At 35.4% G+C, this 21,745-nt stretch overlaps 1 protein-coding gene and 1 long non-coding RNA gene across 2 annotated transcripts in view; one reads left to right on the top strand and one right to left on the bottom strand.

Annotated features, from left to right (window-relative positions):
* LOC149791717 (zygotic DNA replication licensing factor mcm6-like) overlaps window positions 1-21,745 on the top strand; it is a 50,831-nt gene that overhangs the window by 11,920 nt on the left and 17,166 nt on the right. The window contains exons 6-12 of the mRNA XM_089970227.1: window positions 894-1,006; window positions 2,107-2,252; window positions 8,425-8,575; window positions 12,058-12,284; window positions 14,488-14,652; window positions 17,686-17,841; window positions 18,350-18,478. Coding sequence (XP_089826353.1) covers window positions 894-1,006; window positions 2,107-2,252; window positions 8,425-8,575; window positions 12,058-12,284; window positions 14,488-14,652; window positions 17,686-17,841; window positions 18,350-18,478 — 1,087 coding nt within the window. The remainder of the gene's footprint in view (window positions 1-893; window positions 1,007-2,106; window positions 2,253-8,424; window positions 8,576-12,057; window positions 12,285-14,487; window positions 14,653-17,685; window positions 17,842-18,349; window positions 18,479-21,745) is intronic.
* LOC149791718 (uncharacterized) lies at window positions 9,544-11,441 on the bottom strand. The gene is made up of 2 exons (XR_016423195.1): window positions 10,802-11,441; window positions 9,544-9,992 (listed from the first exon to the last, which is right to left on the bottom strand). It is a non-coding gene; the product is annotated as an uncharacterized LOC149791718 (long non-coding RNA).

The following is a 21,745-nucleotide window of genomic DNA, read 5'->3' as shown; positions in this document are numbered from 1 at the left end:
TATAAAATTTTCAAGAAATGGTGACCAGCAAGATATAATGGGCAACAGTTATGTTTACTGGACATCACATGTTGATTTGAGTTAATGATTGTTGTCATGTGAAATCAAAAAAGAAATCCAAGAATTATGACAGGCTGAGAGATATCTGCAAGCTACTGAGCTCATAGAGTTTAGAACTGAAGTTTGTGCATCTGTACTAGAGGTAAAATTTAGGTCTACATGTATTGTACAAACTTTTCAGCTGAACATAATGTGTACCATTCCTGCATCAGTTTTGAATTCCACACATTATTAATATTTTGTTACACTTTATAGAAAACTGGTCAAACTTGTGGGAAAAAAATTGACTGCCTTGCTGTTTAAGGCTGGCATGTCTACTTATGGGATGGTTGTTGTCTGTCATTGGTTCATCCCATATTGATAACAGAAACTAGGCTCATTTTTTTTTATTACCTTGGTGTTAAAGTTTTTGACTATCTAAATAAATGGTGGTCTCCGCAAAAAGGGGATCAAATTTTTTTCTAATTTTGTGCCCCATTTTATTTTGAGGTGGAGTGTACATGTTTTACATATGCAAATAATGTGAATTGAGGAATTTTAATTACTTGCAGCAAATTTCATAAGTGCTTTAAATAGATAATAAAATTAAAGATAATACATATTTGTCTTTGCAGACTCTTTGTTTATGGACATGAACTTGACCGTTTTCTTTAAAGTCATTTTAGCTCGAGATTCAGCGATTATGGTGAAGATATATAATGGTAATGTTGATGTTATTATTATGATTACAGATGTCAATTACCGATATTTTACTAATGCCGAGTACAGATATTTTGCTAATGCAGAAGATAATAAGTACTGGTGAAGTATATTATCCTTTTTTGTTTCTTTAGTGTGGAAATTATCTTGAGGGCAGAAGCAGTTGAAATGGCCCAGGCAGGTGACAAGTGCGATTTTACTGGGACACTAATTGTGGTACCTGATGTAGGCACTATGTCTCTTCCAGGTTAGTTGTCTCCCTTTTGTAACGTCTCACTCAAAGATGCACGTGTGTGCCTACACACACACACACACACACACACACTTCTTTTGTCGTCATTAATTTTCTTGTTTTAGTGATACCTCAGTGATTACTTGCACCACTGCAGCAAAACCTGCTGGCAAGACGGACTCGGTTGAAGCAAATTTGATCTGATTTTTGGCACACTCCAACAAATACAAAGGATAGCTTGTGCTGAGGCAAGTTATGTATCTTGTTCAAGGACAAACCATGGTAGTTGATTCAGACTGAACTATTTGCTGCAATTTAATTTGCATCCTTTTGACTGACTCTGTGCCTGACAAAATGGACAAGTCTTGAAACTGTTGTTTTCACAAGTTATGCTATTGACAGAATTTGAAATGGAGTCTGCAGAAGGCATGCTGCTAGTGCATGTGGTTCAGTTTTGATTATTCCATATTTGATGCTCTGTGTGTCCAATGTAAATGTAGAAGCAATGGTAGCTTGGTAATCCAATAGTTGCTGGTTTGATGCCAGTGCAGGACAGCCAGAGTCAGCTGCCTTAGTGTTCCTTGGGAAAGACAATTCACTGCTATTTTCACTGAATGAAGATTGTGTTAAAACGTGTCAGGTGGTCTAAATGAATAGAGTATCTGCCTCGGATGTGAGAGTTCATGGGTTCAAACCCTGGCCGAGTCATACCAAAGACTTACAAAAATGGTATTCAGTTGGTGTTCGGCATTAAGAGGTTAGTGTTATTAATGTTAGGACTGATTGGCCTGGTGTCGGGATAGTGTGATGGAGCGGGACATGATGCTACATGACTGGCATGATGCCCCAGTGCTAGACATCACTATGAACTACCACACTGCAGACATCATAGCAATATAACTGAATTTAAAAAATCCAAATCAAATGTGCATACACAATGGTCCAATTACAATCAACACAAGTTCCACTCACATTTTCAAAATTAAGTGGTAGTACAGCTGTCAGCCAGAAAACTCAATACATTAATATGATGAAGTAAACCTGGTTGACTATCTCTTTACGTGAGAGATACCTCTGATAAATTGATCTGTTGTTTCTTTCAATGTATTTCACAGGAGCTCGAACCGAAACTAGTGCCAGAGTCAAAGGAAACGAGGGCTACGAGACTGAAGGTGTGCGAGGTTTGAAAGCACTCGGAGTTAGGGACCTGACCTATAGACTGGCATTCCTGGCATGCACAGTTACTTCCAGCAACCCCAGGGTAAATTGTTTTGGCTGCTTCAGCCTTAAACAAGATTAATCTTGAATTTAAACAGATTATAAAAGACCTAGACAGGGAAATACTGATTTCATTTCAGTTTTCTACATATATTCTCCCCCATCTGTTTTCTCTGGCTCGGTGTTCTAAAGCGCTTGCCTGGACTAATCACTGTCATCTTACCTCATGGGTTCGACTCTCGGGCTTGGCTAATGTGGGTATGTGCGAAAGCTGCCATCAGCTTCCCATAGGTCAATGGTTCTTGCATGATTTTTTTCTCTGGTTCTTCGTCCACCATTTCTACTGGCCACCATGTATAGCCTATCTTGTGCTTAGACCCACAACATCAGGATCTGATGGTTGTAATAATAGATTTTTTATCATCTTTAATTATACATTTGGAAGTTGTTTTAAGCAATATGGCATTGTCTGTCTTCATATGTGAGATATTTGAGAAATGGTACCACTTTTCCACAACCTCATCTTTCAAAAATGCGTTTTTCATCTGTTAGTAAGCCTGTAACAGTCAGAACCTTGCAACTTGTGTACATAAATTTGATACCATTTGGTAAGTTAAATACTTGTGACAAGATGATGTTCGTGATGTGCATTTCTTGTTCCTGTTGATTGTTTGTTATTTTTTGTAGCTTATTAAAGATTTCAATATGCCTGAAAGTTGGGGTAACTGCAAAAGGCTGCTTGTGATGTGCACCTCGCATGCCAGTCATCTTTCAGAACTGATCACATTTCAGAGATTAATCTCTTTCTCTTTGTTAATGAGGCAAGAGCTTTCATGTCTTGACGCAGTCTTTCCTTCTCTTCCATGTTTTTCCTGGTACAGTTGTAACTATAATTCAGTTTTTCGTTGCCAATCCTGGGCTTCTGGCTGAGGATCTGGAACCTTCATTAGCCGCTGTTCCTATTGAAATTCCCAGTCTCAGTTATATCTGTGCTGTCAGTGATCAAGATGGGCTCCTTTGCATTGTTACTGTTCAGTCTTTCCAATATGTCTGCCATGATGGCCATCTTGAAAATCTTGTTACTTCTACTTATCTTGTATGGAAAATCATATTAACATGGTTTGCTTCAACAGAAGACTTGTGAATAGTTGGTCCTTAATGAAAATGGTGTAGATCTGTCATCGCATTCTGAAAATATTTGTTGTTAATACTTATTCAGAATGGATGAATAGATCGAGATGGGGTTTCACCAAAATGCTTCTTGTGATATATAATTGGTTCTAAATGAAAATAGTGCCAACCTGATATCCGCTATAGCTAGCAAAGAAGCCATCTTGAAAACTTTCAATACTCCTTCTGAATCGAAAGTAATATTGCCATGGATTTTTCACTAGAAGACTCTTTGTAATATTTAGTTAATCCTAAATGAAAATGGTTCAAGTACGAGAAATAGTGTGTAAAATGTTTATTATCGTTTGGGAGAAGAGTTCACGTATGAATTCGCATATAATACTGTCGTAGCGTGGCTTCTGAAATTTAACAAATTCACCAGGTTCTTGAGGTGTTATGCCAAAATAAACTATTGGAAATAATGCTTATTGCTGATCCATGAGTAAAGCCAGTAAGTTGTCTTTGTGATTGTCTTCAATTAATTCTGTATACAGTCATTGCTCAAGCAATAGCCAACATGTGTTTCTTCTTTAACTGCATACACAACTAAGCAGCAGACGATGCGGTGGTTGATAAAAGATTTTTACAATTTAACAAACATCAAAAATACAAAAGCTGCCAACATGTTTGCTGGGCTTGGTGGTGTTATTAGAGGCAGTCAGTTGACCAGTAAATAATGTCTGCTTTATTAGCTGGAAATTGAAAGGGTATGAAATTGTACATGCATTCAGCTTAAAAATCTTTATAAAAGTATTTTTCACATGTTTCTTTCGATATTCACAAAATCTGAAATGAAAGTTAAATGCATGCTGAAAGCATGTGTTGTTTGTTAATTTTTCTTGCTGTAGCTGTTCAAATGAATAGATGTACAAGTGTTAATTATTGGGAATTTACAATTGATAAAAGTACGTGGAAACACATATGAGAAAACAGGGTTCGTACGGTCTTTGAAGGTCTTTGAAAGTTTGGGAAAAATGAGGTAGCATTTTCAAGGCCTTGAAAGTTTGGGAAAATCGAGCATATTACCCTGAGGTCTTTAAAAGTCTTTGAAAATTGAAATAAACCCAAAAATTTGTAATTTCTATCCAGAATCACAAATAAAATTATCCGAGGTTGTTAGATTCAGATGTAATCTAGTTATCCTGGTTTCGTTCTTTTGATGACCCGTTCAGTCTCATTGCCGCCGCAATAACAGAAGAGGCTTTGTTTGGCCATCCAAAGTTGGCCTCGGCGGCGACTTCAATAACACATGCACTCTTCATCAAAGCAAGACGGCTACACCCTTCATCAAAGGAAGATACAAATAAAATTGCCTAAGGTCGTTAGCTTCGGATGTAGCTGGTTTTCCTGGCTTCTTTCCTTTGACGAATCGTTCAATTTGATTGGACGAGTCCATCAGCTTTGGCCAATCAAAATGTTCATTACACTAATTCACTCTACGTAGAAAGTGCGCGAAAGTATTACGCTGGAGGATTCAAAATTTGTTCAGTCGATTTACATCTTCAGTGTTTAAAAATGCCAGGTCTTTGCTCTTTCAACGATATCTGGCTTGAACAAGAGAAATACAAGGAATGGCTGCAAAAGGATAAATTATGTAAACGAAAGGCACTTTGTACATTGTGTAAAAAGACGATCAAAGGAGCCCTTACAAGTCATGCCAAAGGTAAGTTGCAAATTAGTAACTTCATACTGTTCATTTAGTGGAACAAAGATGCAGAAGTATAAACTATTGGTAGTTTTATGCAAAATAATGGTAACTCATTACTTTTCGGGTATAAAATAAGATATTGTTTAGTTTGATGATTTGGGAGATATGGCAAAAGAGGGCCCGTTTAAATTTACTTATAACGTCGGTTTATTTAACACGTTTGAGGGACAAAAATCATTTTAGAAAATTTTGTTCTACATAATAATGTTCCTTGGTTTAATATAGAAACATCAATTGTAATAAATTCAATTCACGGATAAACAGTTTCAAAGTGCGCTTGCTTTCACTATAGTAAAGTTAAGCAAGAGTTGTTGTTCTTGAATTGCGAATAAAAAAAAATGGTGTTAACGTGTGCTGTGAAGCTTTAACTGTAGGAAGTCAAGTCATTTGATTAGGCAAATAAAAAAAAAGAATGAAAAATGTGTTTCCAGTTGACGGAATGTCCCCGTTTCTCATTGCCGACCCTCAACCTTTTTCCCCAGTGGTATAAACAATTTTTTTTTTAAAAATCACATTGCCGAAATTGATTTGTGTATCTATAGTCTGACTATACATCCCCGTTTGTTTGTACCCCTATATTTTATTTCACTTTTTCAGAAGCCATTTTTTAAATGGTAATTTGTGTCTAAATAGCGTTTCTTACTAGTATGTAAAACCGAATTAAAAATTACTTTCATACATCATGAAGGTATTTGTTTTCATTTAGATTCATTAAACAGGAAGAGAAGTAGAGTTCCGATGTGATTTAATATTGACTCAGTACGGAAAATCAGTGGATGAAGTTATCCAATCGGACAATTATCCCTTGAAATGCTTCAATAGAACAGATGACAGCCTTGATGAAGTGTTTTATTCTGTCCTTTCTAAAAGAAAGGAATATGTTGAACTTTGGAATGTTCTCCAGAAAATGTCGTTGTCACATGGGCAGGCAACAGTGGAGAGAGGATTTTCTGTCAACAAACAGGTATATGTTGAGAACCTCAGCAGTGAAAGCCTCAGAGCACAAAGGCTAAATCATTGACACAATGAGAAAAGCAGGTGAACCTTTGGAAATCATCATTAGCAATGAAATGATGACGTATGCCTCCTCTGCAAGACATAAGTACCTTGCCTATCTGGATAAGAAGAAAGCAGAGGAGAAGGATGAGAAGAAAAACCAAAAAGGAAAGAAACGGGAGTTAGCCTTGGATGAAGTGGAAGAACTTAAAGACAAAAAGCTGCATCTTGAAGCTGACATTGCCAGCCTACATGCTTCCTCTGTACAGAAAGCAGAAGAGGCAGAGTTAAAAGGACTCATTGTGCTTGTCACAGAGTCAAATGCTCTTAGGAGAAGAGCAGAGGAAAAGATGACAGTGGTGGAATCTCTTTACAAAATGATTGAAGAGCAAAAAAGAGCAAATATAATAATGCATTTAAAGCAGTGCTGATGTTTGTTAAGAGAACAATTTATTTTGTATTAAATCTGACACGTATGTTACATATTTCTGAAAAAATGACAAATGTTAACCTATCTTCCAGATCATTATAATGCTATTTTTTTGGAAATTAATTATAGTTTGACTTTAATCAGTAAACAATATTGTAGTATCTGGCATTCGTTGTTTCCTCATATAACCTGTATACACAATGTTAGCAAAAATAGGTCTTGGAAATCTCTGTTTGTGGTCTTTGAAAGTTTGGGAAACGTCTTTGAATTTATCATTCATAGTTCAGTATGAACCCTGGAAAAGAGCGTACGATATCAGACGTTAAGTAAATGGTGTTAATACTCTCTTCATGCTATATATTAGACGTTGAATTCAGACACATTGATCTGTGACAAAATTATGGAATATTTTAAATCTGTGCAATTTTCAATGGAATTGCAGTATGGATGAATTGCATGCCATGACAGCACGACAGTAAATGGTGTTGATACCCTATTCATGATGAACATTATACATTAATAAACATATATGTGCCAATGTGGTGTTCTCTGAAAAAGTAAAATACTGTAAAATGCTGGATTTACATGACCCCACTATTAACGCGATCCAATTTTTTTAACCTTCATTATCACGTTATAGCAGGGCTTCGCTCTAATTTGAAAATCCTGTTACTGCTGAAGAATTTCAGAGAAGGTTTCAATACTCGGCAGTTAGAAGGAAGAAGTAGTCACTGACTGAAGAGTGTCAGTCCCTTTGAGGGACTCCTGTTAAATAATGGTCCATTCCACAGCAGTATAACAAATTAATGATACTTGTTGTAATATTATTTCACATTGTACTTAAGTGACAGTTGTTCAAAGCATTGGCAATTTTGTCATGTTTCTTCTCGTCTGGTGAATCTTCCTGTAATGAAAATTTGTGGAAAAAAGAAGCTTTCATTTCAGGCATGACATTTATTTTCTGTTCATTGAGACTTTGATATGAGAAAGTTTTGACATGGTGTTTAAAAATGTAATTTGATGTTGGAACAGAGTTGATGGGAACTTATTTGGACAGTGTGACAATGAACATTGCTGTTCTTTTTTTAAAATCAATTTCTTTCTTTGAGTGAAGCATAAACTTTGCCCAAAAAATTAAAAAGCAAAGCCATCAGAAGCCATTTCTTATGCGCTTACAGAGGTAGAAATAAATCTTCAGCAGGGGGTCTTGGACCATTTTGACCGATCAGGGTTGCTGCCTATGGATGCTTCCTGATGATGATAATCTTTCAAGCATGGCCACTGTTACTAAAATGACGAGCTGTTTTAACTAAAACCTGTGGTTATATGCTGCAGAATCAAAATTTCTGTTCCTCAAATGACTATTCGTTCAGGCAACTTTAACAGGAATGGAATATTGACATCTTGCATAACACCAGATTGAGCACAAGTCCAGAAAATGTATGCAACCGGTAATATTGGACAATTGAACTAACATGTGCAGTAAATTTATGGATATATGCTGTTAATAATTCCTACCAAAAATGCAAATTTTTAATTAACAGTTGTACAGAAAAATGTACTGATGTCATTCAGTTTTGTTTGTACAGATGTAATACCTATAAAAATTTTCTTATAGGAGTGTAAAATCCGTGTTGTGGCAAAATATATAATGTTGAACTCTCAAAATTTGCTTGTTTTATATGGGTTCCCATTTTTGTTAATTTCATGGCTGTTACTAAATTCAAGAGTACCTTGAACTGAGATTAGGAAGCCACTTCCCTGATGCAGAAAATGTAGTGCCAATGAAAGAAATTTAGAGAGATAGACACTTAATCTAAAGCAGGTCGTGTGGAAATGAGGGAAATGTTTTTGTCAATAATAATATAAAAAGCCGTCTTTGTTCTAATGTACATTAAACTTTGCTTTCAGTTTGGTGGCCGTGATATGAAAGAGGATGAAATGACGGCTGAAGCCATAAAGAAACAAATGACAGATGAGGAATGGCAGAAGGTCTACGAGATGTCCCTTGATAAAAATCTGTACCACAACTTGTGTACCAGTCTGTTCCCAACTATTCATGGTATGTACCAGCCTGTTATCATCCATTTATGGTATGTACCAGTCTGTTATTTATGGTATGTACCAGCCTATTATCAACTATTCAAGTTACCAGTCTTTCCCAACTATTCATGGAATGAAGTAGAATCGAGACATTCTCTATTGTCAATACTTTTATGTAATTTAATTTTTTTGAAGTAAATTTGTAAGAGTTGTAAGTAAATGATACACTAAACATGCTATCTTGTATCACATTCATTAATGTGAAAGTATTTATTTCATTTTTCATGCTAGTTCGTGGAAATTTTGGGCTTCTAATAATGGAGGGAACTCCACTATCACTATTTCATTGTAGTGGGATTCATCTGTGTATATATAGTGTCTCTTGTCACATCTTTTGTAATGATAATTGTATGTACTGGCAGCCAAAATTTCAACTTAGAAATTCTGTGTGGATTTTATAACCAATAGATAGATCTTTATAAAACTAAAAGAACAAAACAAAGATTACATGTCTACCTCGTCTGGTTCAAAAGTTATGGGTAAAAATATTCTCCATAAAATGCAGAGATTTTCTTCAAATTTGTCAAATTGCATAAATGGCCAAATTAAGTAGCTGATATTATCGAAACTATTTGCAGTTTAAGTCTGGAACTTTCCAGATCTCTTACATTCTATACAGAGACATTGCTCAATTTTTTTGGGAACTCAATTATCAGAAATAACAATGTAGCAGACCCCCCAAATTAACGATCTTCACTAAACTGGTCAGCGGCAAATACAGCCGCAAATATTAAAAATTCAATATCTTGGCCATTTATTTATCAATTTTTAAAATTTAAGGTGTATTGTGTTCAGATTGCTGTAATCTATCTAATAATTCTATGTTCCGTGGATTTAAAAGAATTTTAAAAAAAACATCTCCCTACCCCCTGGGCAGAACTTACATGACATCAACATACAACCACACAAAAAAGTAAAATCTGCACAACCAATAACAAAATTTTATTGAAATATAAAAATTCATGTTATATAACAAATTCAATATCAAAATGTCATGTCTGTTTGGAAAATCCCCAGTCAGCTTTGCATAATATCAAAATCTCAATAAAACAAATACTGCAGGAAATCTTTAAGAAACAACAAAACATCTGATTCAGAAATTGATTCTAAATTTGCTTCTGCAGCAGCTGTCAGCGCATGATGCATCTCCTTCTGCAAATTTGTATGCCTAAAATCATCTTGACATGAGGCTGAGCAAATCTTTTCAAAAAGTTCTTTAATTTGATCAGAAGTGACCGGAAATTTACTTTTAAGCTGATGGAGCTGGATCAAAAAACTTGAAGGTGATGACATCTTGCTCTTGATGCTTAAGGGCTATTTTTCTCCTTTGCCCTTTTTAATCAACCATGTAGACATACGGTGGAAGTCTTCATTCTCTGTAAAAGTGAAAAACAGCAAGTTAATAATTTATAAGACCTTTATCAGTGCAAGATTTAGGAAACTGATTTTTTTTCTTCCACAGTTTGAAATTTAAACCTTGCAAACAAAAATTGTCAAACTTTTAATATTTTTTTTGTGTATATTCTAGATTGAGATATTCAGGTGGTAGAATTTTAAATGTTTAACTTTGTGAGCATATTTTGTTTTATTTTACTTTACCAAAAAACGTTTTGATATATTTATACATAATACCAAATCATGACATTGAATGATTGATTGCTAGATTGGGAGGATGGAAATGTGTTTTTTATTTATTTTTATAGCAAAGAAACAGACAGACATACAGAGATTAATTACTATTTGTGTATGATAACAGTATAAAAGTGTTGATTTCCCAGAGAGACCAACTAAAAATAACAACGAAACTTCGACCAAGAAAAATATTTGGATGAAAACAACAGAACGAAGAAATACATTGTAACAGAAACCTACTTCCGGTTTATAAACGTCCAATAACTGTGAGAAAATGAGCAAAAAAACAAAATATTTATGAACAGAATGATTAATTATTCACTCATTTTACTAATTCATCGAATCAATATAGGTAGTTACTATTTATTAAAATTAAATCACTCTCGCAGTCTCGGAATGCAAGATAGGTTAAAATATGGTAATTGTGAACTTCCTGTCGCAGTATACACGCATTTTATCGAAGAGTATCTTATTTAATCCATTAAAATTAAAATAAAAGAAATGCATAAAAATATTCATGAATGTTTGGAAAAGCAAGAAAAACAATACTTACCAATGTGCTATGCAATTTCTCACAAACGAGACCAAAATCTGGACCACCTGTCGATGAGAGGTCAGCCATTTCATTCGGAATCACCTCACAGGGCGTGACTCGAAATATTTGAATATGACCTTGCGGTTTACACGCTTGCGATTGGCTGCCTTTAATAAGATCTCGAAGCCATGCATATCATTAAATTCAGCGAAAATTGGGCTTTCCAGCGCATATAGGTATCATATATCAATTTTTAAAAATGGCCGAGATATTTAGCCAGGAAAATGAACCTATTTTTTGAATGCTTACCAAGAAAAGTTAATTTAAACATACATATTTCAAACTTATATGAAAATAAAGGCCGTTCCCTGCTCTACCATGTGGTGCTATTTTTAGGTGTTGACCCGGTGTCTTCGGAGTTTAAATGGAATTTCCCTAGCGAAGGCAATATTTCTTGCTTTCACTGCGAGGCGCTCAGCTGACCGAATCGTGCCCAACAATGAAACTGTGTTTTTTTTAGATGAAAATTACTGTTCATTCTCTTATTTTTATCAACAAACCAAACAAACAGTTAAAAAGAGCAAGAAATGAACTTTATTTCAGCATAAATTGTAATATTGGTGGTTCATCTAACAATGACGATATAGCTGGTAGAAGATGATCGTATTTACGTTGCTCTGTCGAAAGTGCTACACGTCTTAAGGGAGGCTGCCAGTACATAATAATTGTCCCCACAATCCAAGCAGATATTTTTACATATGATACTTGCCTCCGACCCACGGTTCATGGCATCAGACATCTGTATTGCTTTATTGATGCCAGTAATATGTCAACATGAGACAGGACTTTTAGTGATGCAGCATTAGAAGTAAATTGTCAATTACTAATTACATTGCTAATTGGATACTACTACATGCAGTCATGTAACTTGGTACGTTGATGCGCCGTGGCAAGTACTATTCAGTCAAAATCAAGTCATTGTTCTATATTTCCTTGGTGTGCATTAACCGTGGCATAGCTTAGTCTCTTTTATACATTACTGAAGAAGGATTTGACTTGATGCATGGGTTCCATTTAGGAAAAACATGTGAAATCTGAAAATGTAAAAAAAATATTTGGTTTTCTTTTATGTCCATGAGCTGTCATCTATCACTTGTGTTACATTCTTGAAATTTTGTCAGTGAATAACATTTCACATGAATAACACAATTTTGACCAATGCAGCTTGCTTGCAACTTATTGTTAGATATAAACATTTTACTTTTTAATTGCAGGGAATGACGAGATCAAAAGAGGCATTCTCCTTATGCTTTTTGGTGGGGTTCCAAAGGTAACCACAGAAAAAACGAACCTGCGAGGCGACATAAACATCTGTGTTGTTGGAGATCCCAGTACAGCAAAAAGCCAGTTTTTGAAACATGTTGAGGAGTTCAGTCCGCGAGCTGTGTACACAAGTGGAAAGGCCAGCACTGCAGCCGGTCTTACAGCAGCAGTTGTCAAGGTAATCTCAAATTTGTTGTTTGGCAGATTAGAAGATGTAAGTATTATCTTTTGTCTAGTTAAGCATATGGCGGTGGTTGAAAATATAAGGGGGAAGGGCAGTGGCATTGAATGGTAACTGCAGTAGCACTGGATTAGTACTGTTCAGATTTTGTGTCAACAGTTATGAAAGTCGTGAACATAAACCCTGATGCTACTTGTGGATGCGATATTTTTGACAAGAGTCCTTATTTATTTCATGTAAGTACGAATTTAACATCGATAAAGTATTCTTATTTGAAATTATTTACTTGCCATAAGACTTGTCATGTACAGGTATTTATTTTCCAGTCCAGGCATCACCAATATTCAGACTGTGTGGGTTCTTTTTTTCTCTCTCTCTGTCTGCATGTTAAATATAGTAGTCGTAGGATTTAGCGTATATAGGTAAAGTTTGCCATAACATGAGTGACATGTATAGTGGTCGTAGGATTTAGCATATTTAGGTAAGGTTTGCCATAACATGAGTGACAGATGGAACCCTCTCATACAAAGAATCCTTATGTTTACATACTGTATTCAAACACAGAACATTGTCATAATCAGAACCCGTGTTTACATATTGCACAGACAGAAGGAACATTACATTGTCATAAATATAACCCTTGTGTTTGTGTACTCAGTTGTAGAACCCTCTCTCTCTCTCTCTCTCTCTGTTGGTTAATTGAATGGTGAAAATACATAATAAGCACACACAGAAAATGTCATCAACATAGTTCCATCACCTATATCCACATAGAAGAAGAGTTTGCTTCATTTTGGTAATGTTGGAAACTCTCCAGTCTGGAGTTTCATATGGTTTCTTATTATGGTCAGACCCAGTAAACATGTGCAAAATCTGCTTTCGAGATTGACTTAACTTGCAATGTTAGGAGGAAAATAATATACCAAGTATTTATGGTGGTAGGTTATTAAATAAAAAAGCCTGTTTTAGGTGGTTTGTTGCAGCCTTTTCCCTCCCACAAGACATGCTACATATAGAAGATGCACGTAAAGAAGTGGTTATTTTGTGCATGTTTTTGACTAAATTAAGAGGTATCTGCTTAATAAGCAAGTGCGAGTATTACATTGAATACAGTATTGTTCCTGTAAAACATTTTTTGCAATTATTCAGGTGAAAGTGGCTTCTTGGGATAAAATTTAGCCTGAATTGATTATATCTGGCTTGTGTTGCATGACATCTTCACTAACCAAGGTTCTGATGTGTTTACCCTACCTACACCTTGGGGGATCTTACAGATATTTCAGAGCTTTGTCCTAGTGACATCCATTGGATTTCATGAGTTGTCTCCCTTAGTATGTAATGCCACTGAACCAATAGCATGTAGCAGCAGTGTATTGTACATCAGCCGAAAATGGTGGAGTCGATTGACTTCAAAAGGATCCTTTGTAAGTTTAACACCGAAAGAGAGGCCATTACAGGTGTATTTTGAGGGATAGGATGTATTTGTACAAACACTGACCCTTGATTTTTAATTGGATGCAGTGAATTATATTCACCTGAAGCACCAAAATATCAGAATGATCTGCCAAGGCTTAGATAGTGTTAATACATTGGAACCGTGGCTAGTGAAGATCGTTGCTTGATAGCTTTTCAATATGTATAATTTCCTTCTTCAAGATTTAGATTGTGAGCAAGCAATCAGGAAAATATACGAAGAGCAGTTCATTTCATGTAGTAGTCAGTTGGCTATTTCCGTAGTACGAATTACGCTCTCGATGCAGTATTTGTTAGGACCTTGACCCATCACACCATGTTTGATTGGAGAGATGAAATTTTAATTTGTTCCATTGCTGTATGAGCCTGCTGGTAATAAATGGCTGCAATGGAATCTTTTTTTTTGTTTCTTTTTTTGTTTTGTGTCACAGCACACTGCCAACTTGTTTGCAAATCACAAGTAAAGTGCCTTGCCCCAGGGCAAAACACAGTAAATGATTTGGGCTGATGGGGTGGTGGGAATCTAATACATGCGTTTGGACATGAATTCTTGTTAACCACTGAGCCAATATGTCTTCTACAATGGCAGTATAAACATTGAGGTTTTATGTTACATTTCTTAAGCTGTTAAACAGTGGTGGTCCATTATAGCATGGGTCTGTTAAACCATAGTGATATGGCAAAAATATAGTTCTTGATTTTGTACTTGATCATTGTTAATTTTCAGGATGAAGAATCATACGAGTTTGTTATTGAGGCTGGGGCATTAATGTTGGCTGATAACGGTGTCTGCTGTATTGACGAGTTTGATAAGATGGACCCTAAAGATCAGGTTGCCATTCATGAAGCTATGGAGCAGCAGACTATTTCTATTACAAAAGCTGGTGTTAAGGTAGGGTTAAAACATTTTCATATGCTTGTATTAAGGCGAAGAGTATTGTGAATTTGTCCCCAGTGTCACTTCAACACAGAACTTCGCTGTTTCATCGTCCACAGTTGTCAAACTTACTGGACAGCTTGCTCTTGGTGTAAGGAATAACACTGTTGATTTTAGGCTCAGAAGCTCAAAGATCAAAGTCACTGACTGAAAGAAGAAAAATGGTTTCTGCACGACAACTCGAGTTCTCTGCCCTCAACAGTTTCCAGACTTTGTGAATAGCTTGCATTGGGGGAATTTGAAGTAAATTGTTGCATTCAGGTTCAAAGGTCAAAAAGAAAAGAAAAATGGTTTCCACTATAAACAAAAGTTCATCACCATCTACAGTTAACAAACTTTGTGGATGACTGGGTATGGAAGAATCTATCAAGTTAAAGTTCAGTTGCTAATGGTCACTGTGACTGAAAGAAGAAAAATAGTTTTCAGACTTTCAGGATGACTTGCACACGATAAAGATTTTTGTTGATTTTGGAACCCAAGGCAAGATTATTGACTGACAGTATTTTTAAAAAATTGGTTTATGCACAGTAATATTAGTTCTACATGACATAACCAAACTACACTTTGTGGATCGCTTACATTTGGGTTGAGGGTGAGGATGGCCATTGTTCAAGTCAAAGCAGAATGACAAGTCTTTTAAGGTGTTAACTATGTTTCTGTTTATTGTTTGTAGAAGAAGAAACAAAATATGAATATGGCATGATTGCAGTATGGGGTAGTATATTTTCGTTATTTTATTTGCATTGGAAATGTATCATATTATTTAATTTTAATCATTTGTCTCACTTGTGATTTATCATGTGGCAATGAAACAGAAATTAACTTTAACCAGTACTTGCATCAGTGGATATATTGCAATACTTAAATAACACACAATACATAGGTTCAGTATAAACTTTATTGTAAGTATAAATAATCTTTGGCATAATGGGGGCAAATCCTGTCACAGAACACTGCACCAGCTGAGTTCTGAATTGTTTTCTATAGGAATACCTCATTAAGAGAGACTTGGAGGAGTTTGTGGGATTGTGAAGAGTGTCCGACACATGATTAATAAAAGCAGAAACTATGGAAAAATTATTGTTGCTCTAAAATACAGATAGTTTGCTTGTCCATGTTTTGTTTGATCCAGCTTTCATATTGGGTTTAATGAGTTGGTCAGGGAACCAGACTAACTTTACAGATCATACTTTTGATTATAGATTTCAACATGTAGCGCTTGCTGTAACACATTTTTTAAAGGGAAAGGGAAAATGAGCCTTGTAAAAAGTGTTAATAGTCAGTACAGAAGAATAAAAGGAAATGTTCTGATTCTTGTGAATAGAAGCAAGAAGGGACACCGTTATGTTGATAGGAAGTGTCATTAGAGTCTCTCTTGGCGGGAGATATGATAGATGTTGCCATGTGGAGTCAAAGAAAATTATTGGGTCAAGCTGAGAGATAGCAACCAGCCATTCAGCTGCATAGGGTTTGGAACTAAAATTTGTGTAACTGTAATGGAGGTAAATAAGGTCTGCGTATATTTGGCAAACTTTAAATTTGATCAAAATGTTTACTGTTGCTATCAGTTTTAAATACTGATCATTTTAAATACATGTTTTCCAAATGTACAATAGCAGTAAGATATTTTTTTACCCCTTACTGAAAACTGGTTTTAAAAAAATCAGTTGCGTTACTGAGACAGTCTTGTTAAGGTTGGCAGGTTTGCTGTTGTATCGAAATTTGATGTCTTGTTGGTTCTAGAAAAAAATATGGTGCTAGTCTGACATCCAAAATGGTCACCATACCAACCATGTTGAAAATCTGGTCATTGCAGCTCCTTCTAAATGGCAAATCTTATTGAGGGAGCGCTCACCAGCTATTATGTACTTCTGAGAGAGTGATGTATTTAAGGTGAAGTTGTTTGTATTTGAAACGTGCACAGTGGAGAGAATGTTGGCATACCTCTGTTGCTGCTTTGATGCAATGTTGCTGACATTTCTTTGGATATTGTACTTTTGGAAATTGGACATGATCTAAGAATACTGCTAAGTAAAATGACTGCTCCCTTGTGCTAAAATAAATCTGCCTGAATGAGTCTAAAGTACACTCTCTCTATCAGCTATTAAAATTCTAACCTTATGCAAAATACAAAACTGTAGAGTGCCACCTGATGGGCATTTCACCAGGAGACTAATTATAATGTCTAGTCGACCACTCCAGTGGCCTAGTGGTTAGAGCTTGGCTCAGATGCGGGAGGTCATGGGTTCGAACCCTGGCTGAGTCATACCAAAGACTTATAAAAATAGTACTAACAGCTGCCTCGTTGTTGAGAATCTTGTCAAATTCTCTGAAGTAGAGAGTCATATCAGTTTTGGGGTTTTCGCCAAAAGTCTTACAGTAGTAACTAGTTTGCCCTAAATGATAATGTTGCCTATCTTGTATCCAATATGGCTGCCACAGTAGCTAATTTGAAACTCTTGTCATTATAAAATATCTGAGATGGTTTCCTAAGTACTATCCCTTCCATTTATTTACATTGTTTCCAAAGTAGCCCTACTTTATATTATATAGGGTTGTTATAAAGGCAGCTTTTGGTTTAAGGGCAATGGAATCTGGAACATAGCTGTTATTACAAGGAAAAATTGAATGAAGATGTAGGCTTAGAATTGCTTACATTTTATGCAGTTCAGTTTGTTTTATTGATGGCTATCATTTTTTTATATATAAAAAACCCCAGGTAATCAAGGAAACTCTTCACATTCCAGTTCACAAGCTCTGTTTTAATTCTTTCCATTTGCTTCTGCAGATAGAAGCTGGAAGTCCTGAATCATAATGGACATATTGATTGAAGAAGAAAAAAGATGGAGCAAAAAAACACTTGGTCACATTTGTGCATAACTTATTATCCTCTTGTCCATGATATTCATGTAAACAAAAAAAATTCAGTGCATCATCTTTTGCATACTCAAAATAAATTTTCTTCCTTTGATTTTTATGTATTCTTAGGCAACATTGAATGCAAGGACATCCATATTGGCTGCAGCCAATCCCATTGGAGGGCGCTATGATAGGACCAAATCTCTCAAGCAGAACATTACGCTGACTGCTCCTATAATGTCCCGTTTTGACCTTTTCTTCATTTTGGTCGACGAGTGCAATGAGGTAATTTTTTGTTTGTTTGAAGGGACTTAAAATTAAAGATTTGTTTATATGTTGATGAAGCAAAAGCTATATGAAAAATTAAATCTAGGTCAGGTCTTGTTCTTGATAGTTAGGTGTCTCAATCTTGCACCAGAGATTTATGACCAAGAATATACAGACTGTTATAAGTGCCAGAGGTTGCTTTATCAAGTATTTGATGTGTTTTAGATTTTGTCAGAAGTTTTAGAATTCACAGTAACGTTAATTTACCTGCTATGTAATCATCACAAGTGGCTACTCACTTTTGGACCAGTGTTGCATTTGGGAGAAAATAAAAAATGTATAGTTTTCAGTCTTAAGAACTTTGATCTGTAATGGAATCGCCTTGAAGATATTGAATTCATTTTTTGCTTAGTGTGTTAAGTTGAATCGGCATCAGTAATCAAAATTAAGAATTTTTATGTTTGTATAACAACAGAATAGAAGTGATAAGGAGTAACTTTAGCTTGACACCATTTCTTGCATTTAGGTAACAGACTATGCAATAGCACGAAGAATTGTTGACCTACACAGCAGGAACGAGGACTCTGTGGACCGTTGCTACTCTGTGGAGGACATCAAGCGATACATCATGTTTGCCAGGCAGTTCAAGCCCAAGGTTAGATAACAAAAAAGCCAAGAGAGTTCTTTTTGTGGAGTCTTTTATTTAGCTAGAATGTAAAAACTTAAAAATATAGTCCTTAATATAGGGTGTGGAATTACAGACACTCGTATTAATGCCAAGGGGATCAAATTTCCAAAGACCGCTCCGGTGGCCTAGTAGTTAGAGCACCTGCCTCAGATGCGAGAAATCATGTGTTCAATCCTCGGCCAGGTCATATCAAAGACTTATAAAAATGATACTAACAGCTGCCTCGCTTGGCGCTCAGCATTAAGAAGTTAGTGTTAGGACTGGTCAGCCTGGTGTCAGGATAATGTGACTGGGTGGGACATAATGCTACATGTCTGCGGCATGATGCCCCAGTGCTAGACATCACTATAAACTGTCACACTGCAGACATCATAACGATGTGACTGAAAAATTGTTAAAGCTAGGTTAAAAATCCAAATCACATACACACACACACACACACACAGATTGTCAAGCTTGTACCAAGGTGAACTTAACCAAAATTGAGCCAGATAGAAATAGTTACCGTGACATGCTTTAAAAAAAAAAACTACCGTGACATGCTAAAAAAAAAAGTCTTTTGATCTAGTGGGAATAATTGTTGTAGCCTCTTCCATCTTTCTGATTCAGTATGTAAGTACAGGCAGATGTGCTTTTTTAAAAAAAAATTCTAAAAATTCTCACTTAAAATACCCAGATTTTATGATCAAAATGTAATAACAGATTTATATCTAATCTGGCTTCTGAAGATTCTTTGATTTCAAAATTGCCAATTTTGATTAAACTGATCTATTAGACTTTGTTTGACCATAGGTAAGAAAACACGTTCACAAAGAGCCTTATTTATCCACAGTTTCAAGTGACCAAGATTTTAATAAATCCTGGACCAGCAATGCTTAATATTCCTTTCTAGGAAGGCTTACTTTGTCAATAAGCAGTAAGTTACATGACATATATTTTCATTTATCAGAGGAGATGAGCTTAATCCAGTATTTCAGAATGCAGTACAGTAGTCCCCGTCTTTTAAGGTCACCCCTATTGCAGCAGGGAAGTGGCCTTATAATGAGGGTGGCCTTTCCAGAGAGGGATGACAAATGCAGATAGTCAATACATATAAAGAAAGTCACAAGTATATATAATTCTAAAACATTTAATCTTTTCATTAAAAAATCACATGAATGTTGTGAAATAAATGTAAAACAAACTGTTTCATCATTTTCAAAAGAATGTTATGAATAACCATTGTTATAGTTTTAAAACTGTCTTTATAATTATGTTACAAAAAACATCTGTCACTTTGTTGGTAACAGTCTAAAAAACAAACCAGTCTCGTCACAATTAAAAATATCCTGGCTGTCATATCCCCTGCATATATCGTCTAGTCTTTTGTTCCAATCTTCGACAACTTCATTATTAACATAAGCTGATTCTCCACTAAGGACAGGACACTTAATATTGTGTTGCACTTGAAATCTGTGCAACCATCCGTTACTTGCGGTAAAGTCGTCGTATCCCAATTCAACTGACAAAATTGTTGCTTTTTCATGTTGTTCAAATCAGGATACAAACATCTCCTGGCTCAAACAATCCTCCTTTCTCCATCCATTTCACCTTCCCACTTCTGCAGAATTGTTTCCTTATCTTTCATGATACTGTTTTTCTGAGTCTTATTTTCCACATTTATCAAAGACGCTGAAGAATTTATCAATAGCAGTGTTCAAGGTGCTGACATGGGTATGCTATGTGTGGTATAATTTTATATGTGCATGTTTTAGTTGTATTTTCAAAACGGGGGTCTGCAATAGAGCCCAATTTTATATTATGTGACCTGAGGCTCCTGAAGTTAACACAAACATAAAAATGTGGTTTCCAGTAAAGGAGAAGAATAGCAATGATAATTTATAAAAAGATTTAGATTTAGAGGTTGTGAATAAATTTGGATTTCTGGGAGTTGTTTTTTAAAACAGGGCTTCTTTAACACTTCCTCAACAACCACAGCACAAACTTCAAAGGTATAATTTGCAACTGAAGAAAACATTGCTAGTTTCATCAAAATTTTAATAGAACTCTTCTGGCACAGACGAGTTTGTGTTCAGAAGTACCCCTCACAAAAGGCCACCTGGCTAACGCGACCAGCATATTAGTGCAATAATATAAAATTTACCCCTCACAAGCGGACGCATTTTATTTTAATATGTATCTAGAACCAGTATTTTATTCAAAACGTGTGTTAAGTAATCTGATTTCTGTTTCACGATGTCAGGTTTTCGTTACTGAAAGAAGTGTTGACTAATGTACATGTTAATATTATATCATTTACGCCTCACAAGAAGCCACATTTATTCCATAAAGCCGAGAAAGACTCAAATTCTAATCAATACAAAAGGGTAAGTACATAACGAAACAAATTATGGAGGTACTGCCGTTATGGGCGATATTGGTAAAACATTAGGTCAGAGATTCATTAATACGATTATGAAGAACCTGTCAAAGCTCAGGTCAGTTTACCAAAAAATGTCGTCAATTGACAACACTTTTATATTGCATTATTGAAAACTCGCCATATGAATTCTGGCAACAAACTGCATTCGATTCTATTATAAAGAATATTTTATGTTATAAATTAGTTAAGTTAGGAATAAAAGATAAAATATTTAATACTGTATATTCAATTTACTACTATGACAAAAGTAGAATGCGATTCAATAATGTTCAAAAAACTTGCATATATAAATTGCACGTCAAGCAGAATGCTTGCATTCATAATTTCATTTTTGAAATCGTATTTCTTGGGGAAATATTTTACAAATTGTAAGAAGGAAAGGGGGAGTCTTAAAAGCTGTAATTTGGTCAAGTATATTGACTTTTGCTGTGCGAGACAAACATTATTTTGAGGCGAACACCACTGGCTTTATGATTTAGTGCCACTGAAAACATTGTATTTAAATAGTGTAATCTGTTTACGTTTTACCATTTTTCTTCTAGTATATGTTTTTATTTATGCGGAAGGATGTTTCTTGCAGATCGATTTTTGTAGTTGTTTCCTCACATTTTGAGAATTTTAAATGACACCATATAGCCATTAAATCCATAGCATACACTTAAAGCTGAAAATTTAACATTGGAGCACCTTCTCAGGCTTTAAGATTTAAACTGTTCTGCCAAGTTCTTGTTGGGCTGCTATCACATTCTGAATTTTGTCAGAACTTCTATTCCTGATTGGAAAACAACAAAGCTCTTCCTGTAGGTAACAAT

Source organism: Sinohyriopsis cumingii, chromosome 9 (assembly GCF_028554795.1).
Source record: "Sinohyriopsis cumingii isolate HCF-2022 chromosome 9, ASM2855479v2, whole genome shotgun sequence".
Taxonomy (NCBI): Eukaryota; Metazoa; Mollusca; class Bivalvia; order Unionida; family Unionidae; genus Sinohyriopsis; species Sinohyriopsis cumingii.
Note: the sequence above shows the minus strand (reverse complement) of the source record. Positions and strands in the feature narration are given on the sequence as shown.